The sequence below is a fragment of the Gobio gobio genome (assembly GCF_949357685.1).
Source record: "Gobio gobio genome assembly, chromosome: 24".
Classification (NCBI taxonomy): Eukaryota; Metazoa; Chordata; class Actinopteri; order Cypriniformes; family Gobionidae; genus Gobio; species Gobio gobio.
Window position 1 is genome coordinate 15,596,976 of NC_137120.1, and position 12,674 is coordinate 15,609,649.

The following is a 12,674-nucleotide window of genomic DNA, read 5'->3' on the forward strand; positions in this document are numbered from 1 at the left end:
CACTGTACACTGTAAACTTAAATATCCAAGTTGTCACTTACTTTTTTACTTTTCAAGTTGACTAAACTTAGAATTTTAAGGCAGCACAAACACTTACTTTTTTAAGTTGAAAAACGCCCTGGGTTACGACTGTAACCCTAGTTCCCTGAGAACAGTGAACGAGACGAAAGGGAACTCAAACTGCGTCCTGAGACGTTATTGGGGAACGAAATACCCATGCCACCATGCTGAGGGGAGTGCATGACAAGAAATGGCTGTGATTAAGCACAAATAATGGCAGTTTCAACAGAAATGACAAAAAACACTCACCCCTTCTGTCAGTGACAGTACTCCCTATGGTCAGCCCGAGCTACATGCCTCAATGAGGAAATGCCTTCGTATAGTTAACAGAAGGACTTGTCAAAGGCCGGTTAAAAGCTTGGAACCAGCATCTTCACTGGGAAGATGGGGTTCCTTTAAGGGAATATGCTCCGCTCCTTTCAGCCCCCTGGCCTGTCACTTTTAGGAGGATCTTGTGTCAACCCCCAGAGCCACCAGGGAGGCTGACCCAGTGACCTAGTCTAGCCAACAAACCTGTCTGTTTCCTAAACAGAGCCTTTTACCTTACTTGCCTCATGAGAGGTAACCAGATGAGAGGGACTGCACAAGAGGCTGTAACCGGCTCACACAGGACAAAAAGACAGGCTTCCTGGGGAGCAGGACTCAGCATAGCACTTTCCAACCCTTACAAACGAGGGGAGTTACTCTGCTCGACCCTGGACTTACAGAGCGCTTCTTTTTCAAAGCACTATGGAGGCTGGGTACTCTACATAGGGTCCCTAATGAGATGAGTACCTCCAGGTCTATCAGGAGCTGATCTACCAAGGGGGTTCACAAGAATCTCTCGACCTTTCAGACCAAATTCAGGGAGCGAGGTTCTCTATAGGGCGATCCTCTCAAATGAGGGAGTACTTACAGTTCTAAAACAGCTGATCTACCGGGGAGGTCTCACGAGAGTCCTTCAACCTTCTGACCAGACTCAGGGAGTGAAGGACTCTATAGAATGACTTTCTAAAATGAGGGAAGTACTACCTAGGCTCAACCGAGTAGAGTATCAACCAAGCTCTGGGGCTAGAATCAGGGAGGCTTCTGTGGAGCCTGCAACATGAACTCAATCTACAGTATGTATTCTGGGGAGCCAGGACACTCAAACTGTGCTAGGAATGTAGCTCAACCCGCAGGATCGGCATCAAAGCGGCCCGAGGAGGGATAACCACCAACAGAGATAACCACCAGTGATGTGTAAGCTTGGAATACTCATTCACATTGCCACACAAGTGATGCACTCATCATATCACTTTCTTATGGAAGCATAATTGTCTCGTTAATAATTCATGCAAAAAACACGATGTGCACACAGTGCCGCCGCTCCCATTATGCGCATCACGCACTGCGCGTAGGGCACCAAGTGCTCAGGGGGGCACCACAAGAAAATGCTGTGTGCACATACAGTATGTAGCCAATTTCACAAGCATGAAACCAAATTCACGTGCACAAAAAACAATTCACGTGCGTAAAATAAAATTAGATATTCATAAAATACATTTCACAAATGCACAACACAATTTATAGATTTACAACTGTGCACAAAAACTTTCAAATGTTTAAAATGTACAAGTTCATCCTTGAATGTGAATGTGAAAATCGTCATACGCGTGTGAATTGCCTTGTATTTGTGTATTTTTGAGACTCTCCTGGCAGCGCTCTCCTCCCACCCGGATCAGTCGTGCTCTTTAGCCAATCAGATTTAAGCTTATCAATCGACCAATCATAATCGCGTAAGGGCGAGCCTTCCTGGGTGTTACGTCATCAGCTTTTGACCACAGTTCAAATGGCTAAGCAGAGGTATGTGCAGTTTGATCGGTTAATTTCAGTGTTTACTGAAACTAAGAAGTTCGATATGGTAGTTAAAGGGTTAGTTCACCCAGCGGTTTGGATCGCCAAAGTCATGTGATTTCAGCAGTTTGCGGTTTGACATGCGATCCAAATCATGATTCGACTCGCTGATTCATAATGCTTTGAATCTTCATGATGCATTGTTTTGAAATCGGTCATCACTATATAAGTCGTTATTTAGTTGTTGTTTTTTTGCGCACAAAAACTATTCTCGTCGCGTCATAAAGTTATTGTAGAACCACTGTATTGAGATGGACTTTGTAACGATGTCTTTAGTACCTTTTATGGGTCTTGAGAGTGTAAAGTGCATTGTGCCAATGGAGGCCTTTCTGAGCCATCGGACTTCAACTAAAATATCCTCATTTGTGTTCCGAAGATGAACGGAGGTCTAACGGGTGTCGAACGACATGAGGGTGAGTAATTAATGACAGATTATCATTTTTGGGTGAACTAACCCTTTAATGGCTGCTGAGATCTAATTGGTTACAAACATTCTTCCAAATATCTTCCTTTGTGTTTAGCAGAACAAAGAGGTTTATACAGGTTTGGAACAACTTGACGGTGACTAGATGGACAATATTTTCATTTTGGGGTGAACTATCTCTTTAATCATGGCCAAGTCATTTCATATAGGTTTTATTCCCAAAGGATTCAGAAACTTTCAAATTATTAAAATGTATACATCCACTGTAGCAAATGTCTTTGAATCTTTTTCTTTGAAAATTCAGACATAAAACAAGAGCATTTAATAATGCATAGCAGGGCTTTATTCCTTAAGTGTGTACATTAATAATGCATGACTTTCAGCCTCTTGTTGAAATAACAGTAAAAATGGATGGCTTGCAACATGAGTGTTTTGAAAGAATTATAGTAGGAATGGTAAGGTCAAGGTACTGGTTGTCTGCAACTTCATACATCATCTGTCTTGGGAATCTGAAACAATAAAACTGCATATATATATGCAGCTTAAAACAAAGCATGGATGAAACATACATGGTCTCCAATGTATGCACTTCATTACATTAATTATCATCAGTTGAATGTGTGGTGCATGACATGCAGGTACAAACACACTGTTGTTACTGGTCTTCAGGATGCTTGAACAAGTCTGGACTGGATCACTTCCCTCAGATCCTGCTTCTTCTAGTGTTATGGCTTCTACGCGACCTGCTCCTCGGAAGAGGAGGGGCACGAGAGGTGATGCTAGCCCTCTGGCCCTGTCAGCGGTCCTCAAACTGGGATAGGCCGGGACCCCCCTGGATGTTTGGGCGTAGACTCGGACCGGCACGGTATACACGATTTAAATGCTGGTCCAGTCTTTCAGCGGGTCGGCTTGGTATGCTTGAAGCGCTGCCATAGTGTGCAGTGCAGCATGACCTGCTACCACTTACAAGGGCATGGCCAGAGCTTTCAAAGTCAATGCCTCTCCAGCCATGAGATAGTTCACAAACATGTTGTCTATAGGGGACATCGACACGTATTCATGCTCACGCACCCCCTTGGCATTTGCATAATTTGCATGCCGACGGATGTGGGCCAAATACGGATTCTTCCATGCCCTCTTGATCTCAGCGTGGAGATCAAGGAGGAATGGAAAGCTCATCAGATGCCTTCTTCACCCTCAACAGCCATCTCCTGCTCTTCCTGCCTTGACGATAACACCTCTCTCAAACTCTTCAACAAGCTTCATCTGAGATCCCTGCAATCTCAAGTCTCCTCTCAGTGAGAGGGACCTAGCCGCTCTCTACAGATGCCCGTCCCTCTTCCCTTGGGATGAAATAAAAAACTTGAATAAAATTGGGTTTCCTAACGGGGCAACGCTCACTGCAAACAGCTCTCTCAAGAACTTGTGCTCCTCGCCCAAATAAACAACACACAAGTTGTGCGTGTGATCGTTCAAAAAGGTTTGAACACAAATCCACACACCACTTGAAACGTTTGCTTACGCAAGCCATTCTTACCTGATTTTGTACAATGGCTTTAAACAAACAGTCCCTAAAGATGAATAGAGGATGCCATGTTCTCTAGGCGCCCCTTATATACTTCCTGGTCGCGCTATTAGTGATGTCATAGGCTGTCGCCAGCCAATACGATTGCCGTGATTCTACAATTGCTTCAGATACTCGTCATGCTGAGGCTTTCCCCAATAGCATCTCAGGACACAGTGCGAGTTCCCCTTTGAAAGGGAAACGTTTCTTTTAACCATGTTGGCTAGTGTTAATAAATATGAAACTAATTTGAGGAATTCTTTTTTATTCAAGTTTTTATGTAATAAAGATTGAAAAAAATGGGGGCTGGGCCTTTGAGAGCGTTGTAAACCAAGAATGGTGTCTTGCAGTTTAATTTAGTTAGTTAGAAATTGGCAGCCAGTGAAGAGATCTTAATGATGGTATAATGAGACAATTTCCAGAAAGTAAAAAGAAGCCAATCTGCAAAAACTTAATGGAAAATGTGCTGGGAATCCAGCAAATAATGTGTTCCAGTGGTTTGGCTGCAGGGGGAGTCACAGATTCTTTATGTTTTGTTTAGAAATCACCAAAACATGTATTTTTACCCAGTGTTGCCTAAACATTTGTACACCTACATATAATTTATGTTTAAATGTGTGTTCATTTCAACTTCAAGCACTGACAATATAGTAACAAAATTACAAGTTTCTTAGGAAACGTTAGATTTATTATTTTCCTGGCATTCATCCATATCAAACTCTTCTCTTTCGGTAGTAATGATGCCATTGCAGGGTGGGACTTCACTCACAGTGCTACGCACAGTAACCCTTGTCATGCTCAGAGAGCATTTCCTTGGGGCGGGATGCCATTTGTGGTGGCACATCACCTCTTTAAACATCTCCCTGAAGCGGGTGGACATGAGGTTGTAGAGAATTGGATTAATGGCTGAGCTTAGATAGAAGAAGACCCCAGAGATGACGTGGACATACTCGTAGATCTGGAAAATCTTCATGTGTTCACTGTTCTTCATGTCCATGAAACTCCACATGAGTCGATCAGTGTGGAATGGAGCCCAACAGATGCCAAACATGACCACTAGTACAACTGAGGAGAAAATACTGTGTTACACATAAAATCTGGACTTAAAATCTAAATCGTTTTGTCGACATTAAGTCAAATTGCCTGTGTATGCAACATGAATTCATTTCTTTTTCTGCTTATTTTCTATATAAATTGGTATTGTCAAAACTGACTTTATATTGGCTAATTCAGAATAGCAAAAAAATAAAAATCATACATAGGGTTATATATACACACGCATATAGAACACAAGTTAAATATTATTTAGCGTTTCAGCCTGTGAAGCATACTGTATGTTTTGCCTCGTACTTATCTGTCACTGATTACACTGGAAGATAAATCAGGTGGAAAGGCTATGAATTATCACACACTTTGAGGAGTGATAATGACATCCAATTTAAAGTTAATAACAGACAAAAATAGATATGACTGAGAGTGCTTGAAGGAAGCTGATTATTTACACATACACACACACACACGCAAAAACACACACCTAAACCAAATTGAATGTCAAATGCAATGTTACTCTACTTCTTGCCTACATTTCCAGCATCCTCAGTTTTATTTTTTTCTGCTCTATGTGATTTAAATCCAGGTCAATTTATGGCCATGGGAGACTTTTAATATAGTGCATAAGAGGTTTGGCGTTCTTAATATTATGTTTATTTTCCTTTGAGTTTAATACCCCTTGTTATTGGATCAGCAACAAAATCTCACAATGTTAGTGAGTAATTGAGTAAATGATGATGAGTAAATGTGTAAATGGCTGAGTGAATAATGATGAATAAATTATGTGTAAATTATGATGAGTAAATGTGTGGAAAAGCTATGAATTATGTAAATGATGAGACCCCCGCAATCTCAGTCAAAATGAGTAAATGATGATGAGTAAATGTGTAAATGGCTGAGTAAATGATAAGTAAATGTGTAAATGGCTGAGTAAATAATGATGAATACATTAGTTGTAAATGATGATGAGTAACTATGTAAATGGCTGAGTAAATGATGTGTAAATAATGAGTAAATTTGTAAATAGTTGAGAAAGTGATGAGTAAATGTGTAAATGGATGAATAAATGATGGGTAAATAATAAGTAATGAGTACAAATTATTATTTATAAATATTACATTTGTGGCATTAATGTTTTGATTCTATTGTATTCTATATATCATGTCAATTTACTCTTCTACTTAAAGGGGTAGTTCACCCAAAAATGAAAATTAGCCCATAATTTACTCACCCTCAAGTCATCCTAGGTGCATATGACATTCTTCTTTCAGACAAATAAAATCGGAGTTATATTACAAAAGTCCTGGCTAATCCAAGCATTAGAATTGGATTCATAGTTGCTCTGATTTTGAAGTCCATAAAAAGTGCATCTGCCCATCAAATAACATGCTCCACACGGCTCTGGGGTGTTAATAAAGGCCTTCTGAAGCGAATCGATGCGTTTGTGTGAGAAAAATATCCATATTTAAAACTTTATCAAGTAAACTTTCGACCGACCGCCTTCCCTGTTCAATTTATGAAAAAAATGTTGAAAGTTCCCCTGCCGATCGAAAGACCAGGTACGCTTGTCATGACGTCATGTACGCATCTTGAGTTTCACTTTCAACATTCAACACTTTTCCACGGAAGGCGGTGGGCCGAAAGTTTACTTGATAAAGTTTTAAATATTCGCTTCAGAAGGCCTTTATTAACACCCCGGAGCCACCTGGAGCACGTTATTTGACGGGCAGATGCACTTTTTATGGACTTCAAAAACAGAGCAACTATGAATCAAATTCTAATGTTTGGATTAGCCTGGACTTTTGTAATATAACTCATATGAATGTCATATACACCTAGGATGACTTGAGGGTGAGTCAATTATGGGCTAATTTTCATTTTTGGGTGAACTATCCCTTTAATATGAAATGATAATATATAACATTTCTGTAATTGTTTAACCATTATTTATCATGCATTTGGTTTGCAGAGGGACAGAAAGGCGTTTGCTCAGTAAAGTCCTATGCTGTGACTGAGTATAGAACCATAAAAAAAAACATAAAATCACAGCAATCGATTTAATTTGTGTACTTCAAATCAAATCTGCAAAATCCATACGACTGCGAAGACCATATTCAGCAATCTTCATCTCCAATCTCAACAGTGACTGTAAATGTCAAATCCCGCACTGGTTAGGATTCAAAAATTGCTGCCTCAAGAAGCTTTGCAACACGTTTTAGTGGCTCAAAATATAATTTCAATGCTACACTGTTACTAAAATTGTAATTTTCCTACACATTTCTGTCCATTAAGATATATATTTTTTATATTCTCTATAAAATGGTTATGTTTAGGTTCAGGGTTTAGGGATCTAACATTTGTCTATAAAATGGATAATTAAACAATATCATTATAATAATGTGTATGTTTAAATGTTGCCAAAACATCCATATTAGGAGTGTAACGATACTCTCATCACGATTCGATTCATATCACTGAATTCACAATACGACATTATTGCGCAAGACATATGGTAAAAGGTTAACAACAAATGTACTGTTGATTAAATGCTAAATTTGGTATTACATTAGGGGTGGAAATGAATAGTTTTGGACTAGGTGCTGGTAACCCAATGCACTGGACAATGACACCAGAATAAAAATATTCATGATTCTGAAGCCGAAACTACAGAATTATTTGAGATGAATATGCTTACACTCTGTCACTGACTAGATATATGTAAAATAATATAGGCCACTTTTGACTGGAAACATAAGACATTTGGGATCAGGACCCACAAATATTATGCATTATAGTCAACATTATAGTTAATGTAGTTCTGACACTAAATACAGTAAATACAATACAGATGGTCACTATTTACAATACATACTGTTGAGTTTTTTGTATTGCGATATATTGTGACAAGATATATTGTTACACCCCTAGTCCATATTGTAAGTTTCAGCATCTATCCAAACATACAAAGAGTATGTTTTTGTACCCTAAATGTTACGTATTAATACCTAAGTATTAAAGGGTAACTTCAGTGATTTAGCATTAGGCTTTGTATCTGTAGAAACCCCGTAGTATATTTGAATTATGGTACTTTCCCCCCTCATATCCCCTGAGATGAGAGAATTATGCATTTTATTTCTGAAAAAAATCCTCTGATGACGCAAATATCGTCATTTTTTGGCCAGAGGCTAAAGACCACAGCCACAAGATGGAGCTGTTCAGCATGTTTTCAACCTGCCCACAGGGAAGAGATCTCACGCACAGAATGTAAATGCGCTCGGCTTGGCCTCGGGCATTCATAACCGTAGCGGTGCAGATCAAAGTGAGTGTTTCAACTTTTCAATGAATTCCTATGAAAGTTTAGCTTCCATATGCGTTCAGAAAACGCGCCAGACTGTACACGCGCTGAGAATGACAGCCGCGCTTAACGTTACCTCAGCTCTGCTCAGCTCTTACTTCCCTCTCGTGCTCCTGCTGCGTTTGTCCTGTGACTTTCGTTCGGCTCACTCACACTTTATTGAAAAGACACGTTCAGTTTTTAATTGTAGTGTTTATTCTCTAACTGAACAAAATTATTGTATTATTATGAAGATCAAAACGACGCTGGGGGCGGTGTAGGGAGTGGCCTCGTAGGGCAGCGAGGCAAGTGCATTCTGGGAGTTGTTGTATTTCATCCACATGAGACAAAAATAAATTTTCTGTCTTTTCTAAGTCTAGAAGGCACCAAATTCAAAAATAATTTCCCATTTCTACTACATAAATGACCCAGTTTAAATACAAAGCTTAACGCTAAATCACTGAAGTAACCATTTAACAATGAGACCAGGCTGACTATTTAAAAGGTTAAATGCCAAAAATATTTTGGAGGTATTATATACAGTCAAACCAAAAATGATTCAGACACCAGATATAATTTTTTACAAGTGGGTGCAGGACACTATAGTTTATTTATGTAAGCGAGGATAGCAAAATAGAGTAAACTGTGACTGTCTTCATACAGTGACTACCAGTAAAATTGATAAAAATGTGGGAGCAAAATGAACAAAATGAAGCGTTGCTTGGTCATTGGTTGACCTAAATTGATATTATCTAATTGTGTACTCAAATTTAACAGCTGATTGGTTGGTTGTAATCCATTACAAACCTTTCTATCAAAGTTATCTGATATTATCAAGATGAATTTATTCTGACACAGAGTTTTTGTCATATTTTATTACCATTTTCTAAACTATGTGATAATGTGAGAAAATGGCGTCTGAATACATTTTGGTTTGACTGTATAAATCATATCATATCAGTGTAATCTGATTCAAAACAGCCATAAGAACTGAAGGATTGGCCAGCTGGCCTACTCACACAGCATTTTAGTGACCTGCTGGCGACGTGTTTTCTGCTGCTGACTGCGCACATTAGAGGAGCGGTCCTGTCCCAGACTGGCTTTCGCCTCCAGGACCTGCAGCATCTTCTCTCGCTTGAGCTGCATGCCGATGAGCAAATACAGCACACTGATGGTCAGCATGGGCAGGAGGAAAAACAGCACAGTGGTGATCTGGATGATCAGGTTGTACATCCAGCGGGGCTTGACCAGCATGCAGGTGGCGGACGTGAGCATGGCTCCTGCTCCTTTCCCTTTGGGAAGAGGGAGGGTGACGATGCCATGGAGGCTGGTGTTGGGAATGGCGCACAACACAGACACGCTCCACACGCTCAAGATCACCCGCCTGGCGTGAGTGCGCGTCACTACGTATTTGGCCCGGAGCGGATGGACCACGGCTATGTAGCGCTCCACGCTCAGCGCCGTTACATTGAGGATGGAGGCGAAGCACACAGTCTCGAAGAGGAAGGTCTTGAAGTAGCAGCCACCCTTGCCCAACAGGAACGGATAGTTACTCCACATTTCGTAGAGCTCCAAAGGCATTCCCAGGAGAAGCACCAGCAGGTCCGACGCCGCCAGACTGAACAGGTAGAAGTTGGTGGGCGTCCTCATGACCTTGTTGCGTGCAATCACAATGCACGTGAGAATGTTTCCCACCGCTCCCACCAAGAAGATGATCAGGTAGGTGATGCAAACGGGCAGAAACACTGGGGAACGTCTGGGTCCCAGATATTTCTCCAGATACTCGTCTTGGTTGAGGCAAAACTCTTCCATCTCCACCTCACTGAGGTTCAACACAACACTGGTGTTGCACAGCAGATCCTGCACGCATCTTGAGGAATCCGTCGAGGAACAGTTGGGTTTGGCAATCATTCTGGACCTAGTGAATGAAAGGGTTGGAGACTTCAGATGAGAAACAGATTTGCTTGATGAACTTGGCAAGTGGACAGATTGAGAAGCTCAGCAGTTGAGCGTGAGGCTGAAGGGAAATATAACAAGGGACTGTGGGGGATTTCTTTTTTATCAAAACTTAAATTATTTTTTATCCTCATAAACAATGGGACGTTGATTTATACTCAAAGCACATGGGCTAGGCCCATGGCAGAATTGACACCCTGAGGTGAATCTGATTAGGGTTCATGTGACATTCAAAAGCAATGCAAAACTCATGCAAGCAGGCAAATGAGACAATTTTTAAAGGGTGCAATTTGTCCACAGTTTTTTAAACAAATGCATTTGGAAAGAAAATAGGAGAATGTGGTATATCAGGGGTTTTCAAACCTGTCCTGGAGGACCCCCAGCACTGCACATTTTGTATGTCTCCCTAATCTAACACACCTGATTCAACTCATGAGCTCATTATTAGAGACTGCAAGACCTGAAGTGGGTGTGTCAAATATGGGAGACATACAAAATGTGCAGGGCAGGGGGTCCTCCAGGACAGGTTTGAAAACCACTGTGGTATATAATACACTCTTGTAACGAAGTGTGGATGAAATGAGCGCACAATGATCAGAGAATAAAAGTATTTTTTTATCGTTTTTAGTGCATTGTTGTTGTGTAAATGAACCCTTAGGGTATGAATGCACAGAGATAACAAGGAGACATAAGCCATGCTTCCACCGCAGGAACTTTCCTCAGGAACTAGGGACTGTGGCCTGGTACTCAGTGTGTTTCGACCACAGGAACCAGGGTCTAAATGAAGTTCCCTTTCAGAAAGTCCCTGCTCGTGAGGTAGTAATTTCTCAAAGTTCAGGAACTTTCGGGGGTGGGGCTTGAGCGCTGAACATGCTGATTGGTTGATTTACGCAGCATTTTATTTCAACCACCATTTTTTAAAAGTCTGTTGCGGTGCGTGCAGTAAGAGTTGTTTACTTATCGAATAAACAATGGAGTTTAAAAAATATGACGATGGACCGACGATGAGGTTCAGGCTTTATTAAGCTTATATGTGGAGGACGAAATCCAGCGGGAATTGGAAAGTCTCGCGCTGTCCAACATCGCCTGACTAATTTGCCTAATCTTCACGGTAATTTAGACTGCAATGCAAGGACCAGGGCTGGGGGGAAAAAGGTCCTGGAACAGATTGTTCTGGGTAATGTCGGTGGAAATGAACAACAGGTCAAAGTAATCCAATAAGAAACCAACTAACTAGTAAACAGAACTCAGGAAAAGCAGCAAAGGATCAAAACAGAACACAGGGCTAGTATGTTGTGGCATTTCAATTCAAATCATTTTAATTTGCTGCATTCATCCAAAATTGTTATACACTAAAAAGAGTTTGTCAAAGCTCATGGTTGGTCTATTTCTGGTGGTTTTAAAAGATGCATCTTTTCCGGCTAATATTACCCATAATTTCTTTTGACTTTTTAAAAAAAACAAACAAATGGACTAGAAAGTGAAGTAATTATGATTAATTGTAATTATGCAAAGAAAGTTTAAAGTCAGGACAGCTAACTTTTTTTTTTTTTTTTTTTTTTTTTACAATATAAGTTCAGGTTTTCATTATACAGGATGAATAAACAAGATGAAAACCACACAAGTCTACTGTAAGGCAGTTAAAAAAGAATAATTATAATAAAATAGATAGCCAAAACATATAACCCCATTATTAAAACTTTGTAGCAGTGGAATTGGAAGTAATTGGGTGAAACTAACTCAAGGGGAGAAAAAAAAGAAAGAAAGAAGGTAAAAAGGAAGCTATATCCCAACATGACCTCTTGATACAGCAATGAAGCCCCCAATGGATATGTGGAATTGGAGGGAAAGAGTGAACAGCTGCAGGTGTATGGAAATCACTCAAATTTGAGAAGGACTGCTGATTTCCCAGCAGGATCGGAGCTCTTGGTTGAGCGGCTCTGCTATTAGTAGAAGAGGACGAGTTAGAGGAATTAGACACCTTTAGTTTCAGCTTGCAGGATTATATAAGTGCTGTATACTCCTTTCCATCCAATGTGACAGGTATACAAAGATGAAAGCATGACATTTCACAGAAAGCTGATGTTGGGATATCTTTTTCAAAAAGAAGCACTTATTATGGAAATAGTATACTTTAAAAGACTATGTGTAAGTACAAACTGAATATAATGTTAACAGCAATTAAATGAAAACGTATCATAGTATACTTATATTATATGCAGTTAGTTGAACTTTATAGTGTTTTTTTAACCACTTATTTCATAGTAACTTCTTGCTTTTGAAATATGGTTAAAGTTACTGCTGAATGTACTGACAAACACTTTAATGGCATTTCTATTGAAACTAGTATGTCAAGTATTTAAACATATATGTAATTACACATTTATAACGATAAAGTTTTGATTTAGTAC

General features: G+C 40.0%; 1 protein-coding gene across 1 annotated transcript; it reads right to left on the reverse strand.

The window, feature by feature from the left end:
* Positions 1-4,593: 4,593 nt before the first annotated feature.
* On the reverse strand, positions 4,594-10,218 carry nmur1a (neuromedin U receptor 1a; the record flags this gene model as incomplete). Its single annotated transcript, XM_079807046.1, has 2 exons — positions 4,594-4,988; positions 9,327-10,218. The coding sequence occupies 2 exons, from the start codon at positions 10,216-10,218 to the stop codon at positions 4,594-4,596; spliced, it is 1,287 nt and encodes a 428-aa protein (XP_079663172.1).
* Between the last annotated feature and the right edge of the window lie 2,456 nt (positions 10,219-12,674).